The sequence below is a fragment of the Ornithorhynchus anatinus genome, chromosome 3 (genome assembly GCF_004115215.2).
Source record: "Ornithorhynchus anatinus isolate Pmale09 chromosome 3, mOrnAna1.pri.v4, whole genome shotgun sequence".
NCBI classification, from domain to species: Eukaryota; Metazoa; Chordata; class Mammalia; order Monotremata; family Ornithorhynchidae; genus Ornithorhynchus; species Ornithorhynchus anatinus.
The window spans coordinates 1,385,902-1,400,318 of NC_041730.1; the positions used below are offsets into that span (position 1 = coordinate 1,385,902).

Genomic DNA, 14,417 nt, shown 5'->3' on the forward strand with positions numbered 1-14,417 from the left:
ACTTCACTTCTCGGTACCTCAGTTACCTCGTCTGTCAAATGGGGATTAAGACTGTGAGCCCCACGTGGGACAACCTGATTCCCCTGCGTCTACCCCAGTGCTTAGAACAGTGCTCGGCACATAGTAAGCGCTTAACAAATACCAACATTATTATGATTATTACTGAGGGCTCACCTCCTCCGCGAGGCCTTCCCAGACTGAGCTTGCCCTTTTCCCTCTGCTCCCCCTTCCCCTCCCCTCAGCTAAGCCCCCTTTCCCCCCGCTGCTCCTCCTCCCCTCCCCTCCCCTCAGCACTCTGCTCACTGGGATAGATTTTTATTCCCCTATTTATTCTGTTGATGAGGTGTCCATCCCCTTCATTCTATTTATCGCGATTAAGTGGTCTCGTTTCTGTCCGTCCGCCTCCCCCGATTAGACCGCGAGCCCGTCACCGGGCAGGGACGGTCTCTATCTGTTGCCCAATTGTCCATCCAAGCGCTTAGTCCAGTGCTCTGCACCTAGTAAGCGCTCAATAAATACTATGGAATGAATGTCTTTCTACCCCTCTAGATTGCAACCTCGTCGTGGCCAGGGAATATGTCTTTTTATTATCGTATTGTCCTCTCCCAAGCGCGTAGTAAGCGGCGTGGCTCAGTGGGAAGAGCCCGGACTTGGGAGTCAGAGGTCATGGGTTCTAATCCCGGCTCCGCCGCTTGCCAGCTGTGTGACTTTGGGCCACTCACTTCACTTCTCTGCGCCTCAGTTCCCTCATCTGTCAAATGGGGATGAGAACCGTGAGCCCCACGTGGGACAACCTGATCACCTTGTATCCCCCCAGTGCTTAGAACAGTGCTTTGCACAGAGTAGGCGCTTAACAAATACCATCATTTTTATTATTGTTATTATCTGTACACAGTAAGTGCTCAGTAAATAGGATTGAATGAATGAATGAATGCCTACAGTCCCCTCCTTTCACTGCTCCCAACTCACGCTCCCCCCACAGCCCCCCACCCTCCACCCCTGAGGTCACAGCCCCCCCACTTTCACGACCCCCCTCCGTAATAATAATCATGGCATTTGTTAAGCGCTTAGTATGTGCCAAGCACTGTACTAAGCGCTGGGGTGGATACAAGCAAATCGGGTTGGACGCAGTCCCTGTCCCACGTGGGGTTCACAGTCTCCATCCCCATTTTACAGTTGAGGGAACTGAGGCCCAGAGAAGTGAAGTGACTTGCGTGGCTCAGTGGAAAGAGCCCGGGCTTGGGAGCCAGAGGTCATGGGTTCGAATCCCAGCTCTACCACTTAGCTCTGTGACTGTGGGCAAGTCGCTTCACTTCTCCGTGCCTCAGTTCCCTCATCTGTAAAATGGGGATTAACTGTGAGCCTCATGTGGGACAACCTGATTACCCTGTATCTCTCCCAGCGCTTAGAACACTGCTCTGCACATAGTAAGCGCTTAACAAGTACCAACATTATTATTATGAAGCGACTTGCCCAACGTTGCACAGCAGACAAGTGGCAAAGGTGGGATTAGAACCCATGACCCTCTGCCTCCCAGCAGCGTGGCTTAGTTGAAAGAGCCCGGGCTTGGGAGTCAGAGGTCGTGGGCCCGGATCCCGGCTCCGCCACTTAGCTGTGTGACTCTGGGTGAGTCACTTCTCCGCGCCTCAGTGACCTCATCCTTAAAATGGGGATGAAGACTGTGAGCCCCACGTGGGACAACCTCATCCCCTTGTATCTACCCCAGAGTTTAGAACAGTGCTTGGCACATAGTAAGCGCTTAACAAATACCATCGTCATCATCATCAAACGGGGGAGAGGGACAGACACGAGATGCCAAACCGGCCATAGTAAAGAGGAACAGCTAGACACCGACGTACACACGAAAATCACGAAAATGCTGGAACACACCCACGCACACAGACTTTACAAACAGCCCCGCAAGCCTCCCCTGACTCACCTCTCTTTCACTCCCACTCTGTGCTTTCTGTTTCGCCCACGCACCCGCGTTTCTTCCCTCTAAGCGCTTTTTTGCGGTGTCCGTTAAGGGCTTTGCTATGTATCGAACGCTGATGAGTAGGTAATAATAATAATAATAATAATAATAATGTTGGTATTTGTTAAGCGCTTATTATGTGCCGAGCACTGTTCTAAGCGCTGGGGTAGACACAGGGGAATCAGGTTGTCCCACGTGGGGCTCACAGTCTTAATCCCCATTTTCCAGATGAGGTCACTGAGGCCCAGAGAAGTGAAGTGACTTGCCCACAGTCACCCAGCTGCCAAGTGGCAGAGCGGGGCTTCGAACCCATGACCTCTGACTCCAAAGCCCGGGCTCTTTCCACTGGGCCACGCTGCTTCCCCAGTCCCTGTCCCACATGGGGCCGACAGTTTAAGTAGGAGGGAGAACAGGTATTTAATCACCATTTTACACTCGAGGACGCCGAGGCACGGAGAACTTGCGTGATTTGCCCAAGGTCACACAGCAAGCACTTGGCTCTGCACATAGTGAGCGCTTAACAAATACCGACATTATTATTATGAAGCAGAGTGGCTCAGTGGAAAGAGCACGGGCTTGGGAGTCAGAGGTCATGTTCGAATTCCTGCTCTGCCACTTGTCAGCTGTGTGACCTCGGGCGAGTCACTTAACCTCTCTGTGCCTCTCCCCCAACACTTAGAACGGTGCTCTGCACCTAGTAAGCGCTTAAATACCAACATTATTATTATTAACATTATTATTACTGTTATTATTAGATAGAGGGACCCAGTCCTGTCCCCTTGGGGGCTCCCAATCTTAATCCCCATTTTACAGACGTGGGAACTGAGGTAATGAGAAGTTAAGCGACTTGCCCAAGGTCAACCTACACGCACACACACCTAAAAATCACACCACACTCACACGTGCTGCCCCGGGAGACCCAGAAATTCACCCCCTGCGGGTTATGGTTTGCTCCTGGTCACTACTGTTCCTCCGGTGGATGGTCCCTTTGCTCTCGTTCATCCATTCATTCCGTTGTATTTATTGAGCGCTCACTGTGTGCAGAGCACTGTACTAAACGCTTGGGAGAGGACATTTCAACAATAAACACAGTCCCTGACCATAAGGAGCTCACAGTGCGGGGAAGAAGGTCGGCTCGGAGCCTCAGCCACCGGTGAGAGCCGATCTAGACCCCCCCAGATGGCCCGTCCAAGGGGCCACCCCCCATCCCGGCCGCACTCAGCCCAGACCCCCCACCCTCCCGCCCTCCCGGACCTCGATGGGGCCCGGACCCCTACCTTTCCTCCCAGACCCCCACCCGGACCCCCTGCCCGCCGGCTAGGACCTACTGAGAGACGTGAGTGAGGGGGGCCAGGAGGGTCTCGCCTTCTAGGTCCAGGTCATCGGCGAAGCTGTTCGTGCGCCCGAAGGGGCGGGCGGACACTTCCAGCAGCGACTGGCTCTTCCGCACTGAGGAGAGAAGACCTGTCACCCCTTCTGATCACCCTGCATCCATCCCGGCGTTCAGTACAGTGCCTGGCACAGAGTAAGCGCTTGACAGATACCATAAAAATAGACCCTTCCCTGCCAGGAGAAGCCAATGCCTAAGGGGGTCTGGTCTGACCCTAGAGCGAAGGTGGGATCAAGGAGGGTCTCATTTATTTATTATGGTATTTATTAAGCGCTTACTACGTGCTCTGCACTCCACTAAGCGCTGGGGTGGATCCAAGCAAATCGGGTTGGACACAGTCTCTGTCCCACTTGGGGCTCACAGCCTCAAACCCCATTTTACAGATGAGGTGACGGAGGCCCAGAGAAGTGAAGTGACTTGCCCAGGCCCACAGAGTTGTCAAGTGGTGGAGCCAAGATTGATAATAATAATAATAATAATAATAATAATTATGTTGGTATTTGTTAAGCGCTTACTACGTGCAGAGCAATGTTCTAAGCGCTGGGGTAGATACAGGGTCATCAGGTTGTCCCACGTGAGGCTCACGGTTAATCCCTATTTTACAGATGAGGAAAATGAGGCCCAGAGAAGTGAAGTGACTTGCCCAAAGTCACCCAGCTGACAAGCGGCTGAGCTGGGATTTGAACTCATGACCTCCTGACTCGCAGGCCGGTGCTCCAACCACTATGCCACGCTGCTCTCTGGGCGCCAGGTTCTAGAGCTCAATCGATCAGTGGGATTTTTTAATGGTATTTGGTAAGCGCTTACTAAGTGCCAGGCACTGTACTAGGCGCTGGGGGTAGATGCAAGCTAATCGGGTTGGACACAGTCTACGTACCCCGAGGTGCTCCCTGGCGTAATCCCCATTTTACAGATGAGGGAACTGAGGCACAGAGAAGTGAAGTGACTTGTCCAAGGTCACAGAGTAGGGAAGCGGCAGAGCTGGGATTAGAACCCATGACCCTGTGACTCCCAGGCCCGGCCTCTAGCCACTAGGCCTTTTCCTCTCTCTTCTCTCCCCTTCTCCTTTCCCCTCTCTCCTTCTCCTCCCCCTTCCCAACCTTTCCCCTCTACCTCTCTCCCCTCCCTTTTCCCCCTTCTTCCCCTTCTCCTTCGTTCAATGCTATTTATTGAGCGCTTACTATGTGCAGAGCACCGTACTAAGAAGCAGCGTGGCTCAGTGAAAAGAACCCGGGCTGGGGAGTCAGGGGTCATGGGTTCTAATCCCACTCTGCCACTTGTCAGCCGTGGGACTTTGGGCAAGTCATTTCACTTCTCGGTGCCTCAGTGACCTCATCTGTAAAATGGGAATTAACTGTGAGCCTCACGTGGGACAATCTGATGACCCTGGATCTACCCCACCGCTTAGAACAGTGCTGCGCACATAGTAAGCACTTCACAAATACCAACGTTATTATTATTATTGTTAAGCTTCCTCTCCCCTCGCCCCCTCCCCTGATCCTTCTCCACTCCCCCCCGCCGCCTCCCCTTCCCACGTCCGGCCCCCAAACTCTCACCCGAGTTTTCATATCCGTCGATGGAGAAATGTTCGGATTTTCTGTCCTCCGAGACACGGTCGTAGGTGATCTGGGGGATGGCTAGCATCTTCTCTCCAGAACCGACGCCGTTATCCTTCTCCAGCTTGAATTTCTTCCTTTTCACCTGCAGCCCCCATAGCCGGGCTTAATGGGGGGTCGTGACCCCTGATGACCTTGGGGGGGGATGATGCTCGCCCCGGGGGGCGGGGGGCTTCTTTATCAAGCCCTCGGAGGCCTCTGGGGAACGGGGATGGGGCAGGAAGGGAGGGGGCCACAGCTTCCATTCATTCATTCAATAGTATTTATCGAGCGCTCACTATGTGCAGAGCACTGTACTAAGCGCTTGGAATGGACAAATCGGTAACAGATAGAGACGGTCCCCGCCCTCTGACGGGCTTACGGTCTAATCGGGGGAGACGGACAGAAAAGAACGATGGCAATAAATAGAATCGAGGGGAAGAACATCTCATTAAAACAAACATTAAAACATTAAAACATCTTCTTTGCTCCCCATTGCTGGCTTTACTTGGGAGTTATGATGGAGGCAGAGGGATGGCTGATATGACCTTCCGCCCCAGCCACGCGGCTGCTTCCGGAGAAGAAGGGTGGCCTGGTAGGTAGAGCACGGGCCCGGGAGTCGGAAGGACGTGGGTTCTCCATTTATAAAAATAATAATGATGGTATTTGTTAAGCGCTTACTATGTGCCAGGCACTGTACTAAGCACTGGGGTGGATACCTCAGTCCCCGTCCCACGTGGGGCTCACGGTCTCGACCCCTATTTTCCAGACGAGGGAACCGGGGCCCGGAGAACTGAAATGACTCGCTCAAGGTCACACAGCAAAGTGGGATTAATAATACCTTATTTATTTTGTTAATGAGATGTACATCACCTTGATTCTATTTATTGCTATTGTTTTACTGAAATGTCCATCCCCTTGATTCTATTTACTGCTACTGTTTTTGTCTCTCCGTCTCCCCCAGTTAGACCGTGAGCCCGTCAGTGGGCAGGGACTGTCCCTATCTGTTGCTGAATTGTCCATTCCAAGCGCTTAGTCCAGTGCTCTGCACATAGTAAGCGCTTAATAAATACTATTGAATGAATGAATAATAATGTTGGTATTTAAGCGCTTACTGTGTGCGGAGCACTGTTCTAAGCGCTGGGGCAGATCCAGGGTCATCAGGTTGTCCCACGTGAGGCTCATAGTCTTCATCCCCATTTTGCAGATGAGGTCACTGAGAGAAGTGAAGTGACTCGCCCCCAGTCCCACAGCTGACCAATGGCAGAGCCGGAATTAGAACCCATGACCTCGGACTCCCAAGCCCGGGCTCTTTCCACTGAGCCACGCTGCTTCCTTCTGACCGCCAGGCCCGGGCTCTACCCACGGCGCCACCGTCTGCTGTGTGACCCCGGGCACGTCACTTCACTTCTCTGCGCCTCGGTCACTCCTCTGTAAAACGGGGATGAAGACCGTGAGCCCCATGTGGGACAAGGACTGTGTCCTCCGTGATTTGCTCGTGTCTACCCGGCGCTTGGTCGGGCGTCTGGCGCACGGTAAGCGCTTCAGAAATACCCCAGTTAGGATTCTGGGGAGATGGCCATAACTCAGGGATTCTGCGCCGGCCTGACGACCCCTCCCTGACCCCGGGTAGTCAAGGCCCCTGCCCGCCATCTTCCCTTCGGCCCAGGGGTCGGAGGGGGAGAGCAGGAGGGTCCCGGGGACGGGCCGGGGGGTTTCGGGGCTCCCTCACCACGGCTGATTTCTTGGACTTGGGGCTCTGCGACAGTAGGTGGTGATTGCGGGTGGGTCTCCGGATGTAGATCTTCCACGTGCAGGAGTCGGGGTTCTCCGCCGCGTAGCACCTCCAGGCCGTCTGTCGGGAGACGGGGACGGACGGGGAGGAGTGGGGGGACCCTGGGGGCCGGGGACGCTCGGGACCAAAGGTGGGGACCCCCGGGACGACGGACCGGACGGGAGCGAAGCCCTCCCCCCTTCACATCCTCCGGGCCTCCTCTCTCCCCAACGGTGACCCGTCCCGGCCTCACAGCACTCATGTCCCGCTCTGCCATTTATGTCTTTCTCATCGCGTCCGTCTTCCCCTCTAGCCTGGAAGCTCGTCGTGGGCAGGGAATGCGTCTGTTTATTGTCACATTGGACTCTCCCGAGCGCTCAGGACAGTGCTCTGCACCCCCTCCACCCCCAAGGGCCTTTCCGTGGGAGAGCCTCCCCCGGCCCGGGTCCCCGGGCCGCCCGCCCGCCCGGACCTGAATGAGCGACGCGGCCGCCGGGATCTGCCGGTTGAAGTGTTTCTGCCTCTGCTTCTGCTGCACCTTGAGAGCGAAGCCTGAGCCGAGAATGCCCTGGAGGAGGAGAGGGCACCCACGCTCTACCCACCGCCTCGCAACAACTCCTCGCCTCGTCCCCCGTTCTCGCCCGTCCCGCCGTCGACCCCCGGGCCGCGTCCTCCCGCGGTCCCGGAACGCCCTCCCTCCTCACCTCCGCCAGACTGATTCTCTTCCCCTCTTCGAAACCCTACTTAAAACTCACCTCCTCCGAGAGGCCTTCCCAGACTGAGCTCCTCTTCTCCCTCTACCACCCCCCCTTCACCTCTCCGCAGCTTAACCTCCTTTTCCCCCCCATTTCCCTCTGCTCCTCCCCCTCTCCCTTCCCATCCCCTCGGCACCGTACTCGTCCGCTCGACTGTATATATTTTCATCACCCTATTTATTTTGTTAATGAGATGTACATCGCCTCGATTCTATTTATCTGCTATCGTTTTAACGAGATGTTCATCCCCTCGATTCTATTTATCGCCGTCGTCCTCGTCCGTCCGTCTCCCCCGATTAGACCGTGAGCCCGTCAGAGGGCGGGGACCGTCTCTATCTGTTACCCATTTGTCCATTCCGAGCACTTAGTGCAGTGCTCTGCACCTAGTGAGCGCTCAATAAATACTATTGAATGAATGAATGAATGAACTCTCCCCCTCATCCTTCGAAAGCTTAGTGCAGGCCCACCTCCTCCCAGAGGCCTTCCCTGACTGCGCCCCCCTTTCCTCTCCTCCCACTCCCTTCTGCGTCACCTTGCCTCGCTCCCTTTCTTCATCCCCCCCGTCCCAGCGCCGCACCGCTCCTGTCCAGATTTCTCATTTATTTATTTCTATTCCCGTCTATCTCCCCCATAGGCTCGTTGTGGGCAGAGAATGTGTCCGGTTATTGCTGCACCGTCCTCTCCCGAGTGCTTAGTACGGTGGCCTGCACACAGTAAGCGCTCGATAAATAGGATCGACCGACGAACTAAAAGCAGCGTGGCTCAGTGGGAAGAGCCCGGGTTTAGGAGTCAGAGGTCATGGGTTCTAATCCCGGCTCCGCCGCTTGTCAGCTGTGTGACTTGGGGCAAGTCGCGTCACTTTTCTGGGCCTCAGTGACCTCATCTGGAAAATGGGGATGAAGACTGGGAGCCCCAAGTGGGACAACCTGATGACCCTGTATCTCCCCCAGCCCTTAGAACAGTGCACATAGTAAACGCTTAACCAATACCAACATTATTATTATTATTGTTGTTGAGGGTGGGAGCCCAATGTGGGACAGGGACTGCGTCCGGTCTGATATCTTGTATCTCCCCCAGCGCTTAGAACAGCGCTTGACACGTAGAAAGCGCTGAACAAATACCGTCATTATTCCTGTCAGCCCCACGTGGGACCTGACCATCTTGTATCTGCTCCAGGACTCGGTACAGTTCTGGACACCTACTAAGCGCTTAGCAAATACCACAATTAGCAGGGTGATGATTATTGTTACCGCGGGCAGGGCGAAGAAGGAGATGGCGAAGACGGAGAAGCAGGAGGCGATGGTCTTCCCGATCCAGGTCTGGGGCACCTTGTCGCCGTAGCCGATGGTGGTCACCGTCACCTGCGGGGAAGACGTCGGGGAAGCGAAAACCAGCCTCGCCCTAGAAGCAGCGTGGCTTAGCGGAAAGAGCCCGGGCTTGGGAGTCGGAGGTCGCGGGTTCGAATCCCCGCTCCGCCGCTTATCAGCTGTGTGACTTCGGGCGGGTCACTTAGCTTCTCTGGGCCTCGTTCCCTCATCTGTCAAATGGGGATGAAGACTGTGAGCCCCACGTGGGACAACCTGAGCTTAGAACAGTGGTTGGCACATAGTACGCGCTTAACAAGCACCATCGCAGCGTGGCTCAGTGGAAAGAGCCCGGGCTTGGGAGGCAGAGGTCACGGGTTCGAATCCCGGCTCGGCCACTTGTCAGCTGGGTGACTGTGGGCAAGTCACTTAACTTCTCCGTGCCTCAGTGACCTCAACTGTAAAATGGGGATTAACTGTGAGCCTCACGTGGGCCAACCTGATGACCCCGTATGTGCCCCAGCGCTTAGAACAGTGCTCTGCACATAGTAAGCGCTTAACAAATACCAACCTTATTATTATTATCAACTGACCGTCAGGCTTCGTTGGTTCATTCACTCAGACGTATTTATTGAGCGCCTACTGTGTGCCGGGCACCGTACTAAGCGCTTGGGAGAGTAGAGCCCGTCAAACGGCAGGGACCGTCTCTACCTGTTGCCGACTTGTTCATTCCAAGCGCTTAGTCCGGTGCTCTGCACCTAGTAAGCGCTCAATAAATACTATCGAATGAATAGAGCAGAACAATAAACAGGCAGATTCCCTGCCCACAGAGAGCTACAGGGGGAGACAGACTTTAAAAGGAATAAATACATGATGGAATTGGACATAAGTGGGGTGGGGAGGGGGTGATGATTAAAGGGAGCGAGTGCGGGTGATGCAGAAGGGAGGGGGAGGAGAGGAAAGGAGGGTGCAGTCAGGGAAGGCCTCTGGGAGGAGGCGGGCCTGCAAGAAGGCTTCGAAGGAGGGGGAGAGTCATCGTCGGTGGGATACGAGGAGCGGCCCAGGCCAGAGGCAGGACGTGGGCGAGGGGTCGGCGGAGAGAGGGACGGGATGGAGGCCCAGCGAGGAGGTCGGCATCAGAGGAGCGGGGTGGGCCGGCTGGGTTGGAGGAGGAGAGCAGCGAGCTAGGAGGGAGTGAGGGGATCGAGCGGTTTGTGCCGAGCACTGTGCCGAGTGCTTGGGGGGAACCCTAGGGTGGGTAGGCCAGCCCGACTAGCTTGTATCTACCTCAGCATTTAGTGCCTGCACAGAGGAAGTGGTTAACAAACGCCATTTTTAAAAAAGAGAATAGTAATAGTAACGTTGGTATCTGTTCAGCGCTCACTAGGTGCAGAGCACTGTTCTAAGCGCTGGGGGAGATACAGGGGGATCGGGTTGTCCCTCGTGAGGCTCACGGTCTGAATCCCCATTTCACAGATGAGGTCACTGAGGCACAGAGAAGTGAAGAAGCAGCGTGGCTCAGTGGAAAGAGCCCGGGCTTGGGAGTCAGAGGTCATGAGTTCGAAACCCGGCTCTGCCCCTTTCATTCAATAGTATCTACTGAGCGCTTACTATGTGCAGGGCACTGTACTAAGCGCTTGGAATGAACAAGTCGGCAACAGATGGAGACAGTCCGCCACTTGTCGGCCGTGTGACCGTGGGCAAGTCACTTCACTTCTCTGTGCCTCAGTGACCTCATCTGGAAAATGGGGAGGAGGACTGGGAGCCTCACGTGGGACAACCCGATGACCCTGTATCTACCCCAGCGCTTAGAACGGTGCGCGGCACATGGTAAGCGCTTAACAGATACCAACATCTTAATCACAATAAGTAAACTGACTGCACTATCGAGTGTATTTATCTACATAGCTGCCAAGGGAGGGAGAAGCAGTGTGGCCTAGTGGAACGAGCCCGGGCCTGGGAGTCAGAAGGACCTGGGTTCTAATTCCGGCTCAGCCACTCGTCCGCTGTGTGACCTCGGGGAAGTCACTTCACTTCTCTGGGCCTCAGTTACCTCATCTGTAAAATAGGGATTAAGACCGTGAGCCCCACGTGGGACAGGGACGGTGTCCAACCCGATTATCTTCTATCTACCCCGGCATTTGGAATAGCGCCTAGCACATAGTAAGTGCTTGACAAACACCACAATCATTATTATTGTACATAGATATCTAACAATTAAAAGATCCTGATGGGTTGATGCGAGCGGGGTGTTGGGAGTTAATTCGGGAACTGTGATCTGTCAGTCTTGGGAGGACAGAGTTTTAGGGTGGGGAGAGTAGTGTGAGAGAGAGGTGGGAGAGGAAGACAAGTCAGAGGAAGAGTTGGAAGCTTATTCCGTTTGTTTTTTATTTAATGATATTCGTTAAGTGCTTATTATGTGCCAAACACTGTGCTAAGTGCTGGGGTGGAAACAGCATGATCAGGATGGACACAATCCCTGTCCCACATAGGGCTAAGGGTCTTAATCCCCATTTTACAGATAAGGCAAGTAACTAAGGCACTGAGAAGTTAAGCGACTTGCCCGAGGTCATACAGCAGACAGACGGTAGAGTAGGGATTCGAACCCATGACCTCCGGACTCCCAGATCCAGGCAGCGTGCCTTAGTGGAAAGAGCACGGGCTTAAGAGTCAGAGGACGTGGGTTCTAACCTCAACTCTGCCACTTGTCAGCTGTGTGACCTTGGGCAAGTCACTTCACTTTTCTGGGCCTAGGTGACCTCACCTGTAAAATGGGGATAATAATAATAATAATAATATTGGTATTTGTTAAGCGCTTCCTACGTGCAGAGCACTGTTCTAAGCGCTGGGGGAGACACAGGGGAATCAGGTCGTCCCACGTGGGGCTCACAGTCTTCATCCCCATTTTCCAGATGAGGTAACTGAGGCACAGAGAAGTTAAGTGACTCGCCCACGGTCACCCAGCTGACAGGTGGCAGAGCTGGGATTCGAACTCATGAGGTCTGACTCCAAAGCCCAGGCTCTTTCCACTGAGCCACGCTGCGAGCCCCACGAGGGACCCTGTATCTCCCCCAGCGCTTAGAACAGTGCACATAGTAAACGCTTAACAAATACCGACATTATATTATTATTATTTCCGCTAGGCCATGCTGCTTCTCACAAGGTTGGATTGGGAGGAGCGAAGAGAGCGAGCTGGGAGGCGGCGGGGGGAGGGGGTTGATTAGTAAAATGGGGCGAGATGTGGAGAAGCTAACCGGGAGGAGTTAGAGAGCCCGAGGGGTCTTTAGGACAGATCCAGAGATGGTGGATTCATGGAGAGTTAGAGGGAGTCAGGAGGGTCCGTCCCTCTGCCCGGGCTCAGTGGGGGAGAATCAGGGATGGAGAGGGGAGAGTCAGGGGGGTGGGATGGTCCGTGCTGGGTCACTGGGGATGTAGAGAGAAGAGTCGGGGGTGGGGTTGGAGGGTCCGTACTGGGTCGCTGAGGGAGAGTCAGGGATGAGAGGGGAGAGTCAGGGGCGTGGGATGGTCCGTGATGGTACTGGGGAGAATCAGGGATGGAGAGGGGAGGGTCGGGGGGGTGGGATGGTCCGTGCTGGGTCACTGGGGGAGAGTCGGGGATGGAGAGGGGAGAGTCAAGGGGGTGGGATGGTCCGTGCTGGGCCACTGGGGGAGAGGGAGAGATGGAGAGGGGAGAGTCAGGGGGGTGGGATGATCCATGCTGGATCACTGGGAGTTGGTGCTTCTCATGATCTGTTCCCCATGCACCCACGCAGACTGCCAGGAAACATCGTAAACACACACACACACACACACACACACACGGACTGTCCCCGTCCATGTCCCGCCCAGTGCTCTGCATAGGGTGGGCGCCGGTCCGTGCCCCGCAGAGCACTCTGCACAGGCCTAATGCCGGGCCGGTCCTCGCGGGGCCTTCTCCAGTGACCTCACGGACCGTCACCCGGCCCCCGACGTTTCCCTCTGGGTGCCCCCACCCCGTCTTCCCTTCCCCCGTGGTCGGGGGTCCCCCGACACTCACCACGCCCCACCAGAGCGCGTCGGCGTAGCTCCCGAACTCCATCTGGCCGGACTCGTTGACGGCGTCCTTCTCGGCCAGGTACACGAAGTAGGACGAGAAGATGAGGCCCAGGAAGCCGATGTACAGGGTGGTGATCAGCTCCTGGGCGGGGGACGGAGGGCAGACCGCAGAGGGTCAGCCGGGGCCGGGGCCGGGGCCGGGGCCGGACGGGGCAGGCCGCTACGGCCAGCTGGGCCCCGGGCGGGACGCCGGGCCCGGACCACGGTGGTCGGCCGGACCCCGGGCCGGTGGGAGGCAGGGCTCGGTGGCCAGCCGGGCCCCGGGTGGGATGGAGTTGGGCAGACCACAGGCCGGGCGCGGGCCCCGCCGTTCCCACCAGGAGCGATGGGAAAACACGGGGAGTCGTCGAGCTGGGTCGCCAACCCCCGGGAGGCAGTGAGGTACAGTAATGATAATAATAATGGTATTTGTTCAGCGCTTACTACGTGCCAAACCCTGTTGATGGTAATAACGTTGGTGTTTGCTAAGCGCTTACTATGTGCCGAGCACCGTTCTAAGCGCCGGGGTAGGTACGGGGTCATCAGGTCGTCCCACTTGAGGCTCGCAGAAGAGGAAACTGAGGCCCAGAGAGGTGACGTGCCTTGCCCGAGGTCACACAGCTGACAGGTGGTGGAGCCAGGATTAGGACCCATGACCTCTGACTCCTAGGCCCGGGCTCTTTCCACTGAGCCACGCTGCTTCTCTGCCTTGGGAGTCAGAGGTCACAGGTTCGAATCCCGGCTCCTCCACTTGTCAACTGTGCGACTGGGGGCAAGTCACTTCACTTCTCTGGGCCTCAGTCACCTCATCTGTCAAATGGGGATTAACCGTGAGCCTCGGGGGGACAACCTGATGACCCTGTATCTCCCCCACTGCTTAGATCAGTGCTCGGCGCACGGTAAGCGCTTAACAAATACCAACATCGTTATTATCATTATTATTATTATCATTCAGTAACCTCTCAACCCTCCCTCCCCGCCGCCGAGCCCGGGAGCTCTAAACGGGCCGGGGACCGGGTCCGATCTGATCCTCCCCTCCGACCCCAGACGTGAGTGCAAAATTGGCACCGGGTTGGCGCTCGATGGCTGCTCTAATAACGCGCTGTAACAATACCGGTGTTGTTATAATCGCCCCATCGGCCGGGGTGAACTTTGGGTGACACCGGATCCCGAAGCCACCGAGTCTGCGCCGCCCCTGCCAACACCCTGGCACTGGGGGGAATGTGTCTGTTTATTGTTCTGCTGTAGTCTCTCAGCCGCCTCGTCCAGTGCTCTGCCCTCAGCGAGTGCTCGGGAGCATGGGGGCGTAGAAACAGCTTGGCTCGGTGGAAAGAGCCCGTCAGAAGTCATGGGTTCGAATTCCGGCTCCGCCACCCGTCAGCTGTGTGACGGCGGGCAAGTCACGTCACTTCTCTGGGCCTCAGTTCCCTCTTCTTTTAGACCGTGAGCCCGTCTTTGGGCAGGGATGGTCTCTATCTGTTGTCAAATTGTACGATCCAAGCGCTCAGTCCAGTGCTCTGCCCATAGTGAGCGCTCGATAAATACGACCG

The 14,417-nt window shown here is 55.6% G+C and overlaps 1 protein-coding gene across 2 annotated transcripts in view; it reads right to left on the reverse strand.

Moving 5' to 3' along the window:
- Positions 1 to 14,417, reverse strand: part of KCNQ1 (potassium voltage-gated channel subfamily Q member 1) — a 124,066-nt gene that overhangs the window by 49,363 nt on the left and 60,286 nt on the right. For both annotated transcript variants that reach the window (XM_029059162.1, XM_029059161.1), the window contains exons 6-11: positions 12,830 to 12,970; positions 8,740 to 8,850; positions 7,207 to 7,302; positions 6,693 to 6,815; positions 4,922 to 5,066; positions 3,304 to 3,424 (exon numbers count right to left, since the gene is read on the reverse strand). In XM_029059162.1, coding sequence (XP_028914995.1) covers positions 3,304 to 3,424; positions 4,922 to 5,066; positions 6,693 to 6,815; positions 7,207 to 7,302; positions 8,740 to 8,850; positions 12,830 to 12,970 — 737 coding nt within the window. The remainder of the gene's footprint in view (positions 1 to 3,303; positions 3,425 to 4,921; positions 5,067 to 6,692; positions 6,816 to 7,206; positions 7,303 to 8,739; positions 8,851 to 12,829; positions 12,971 to 14,417) is intronic.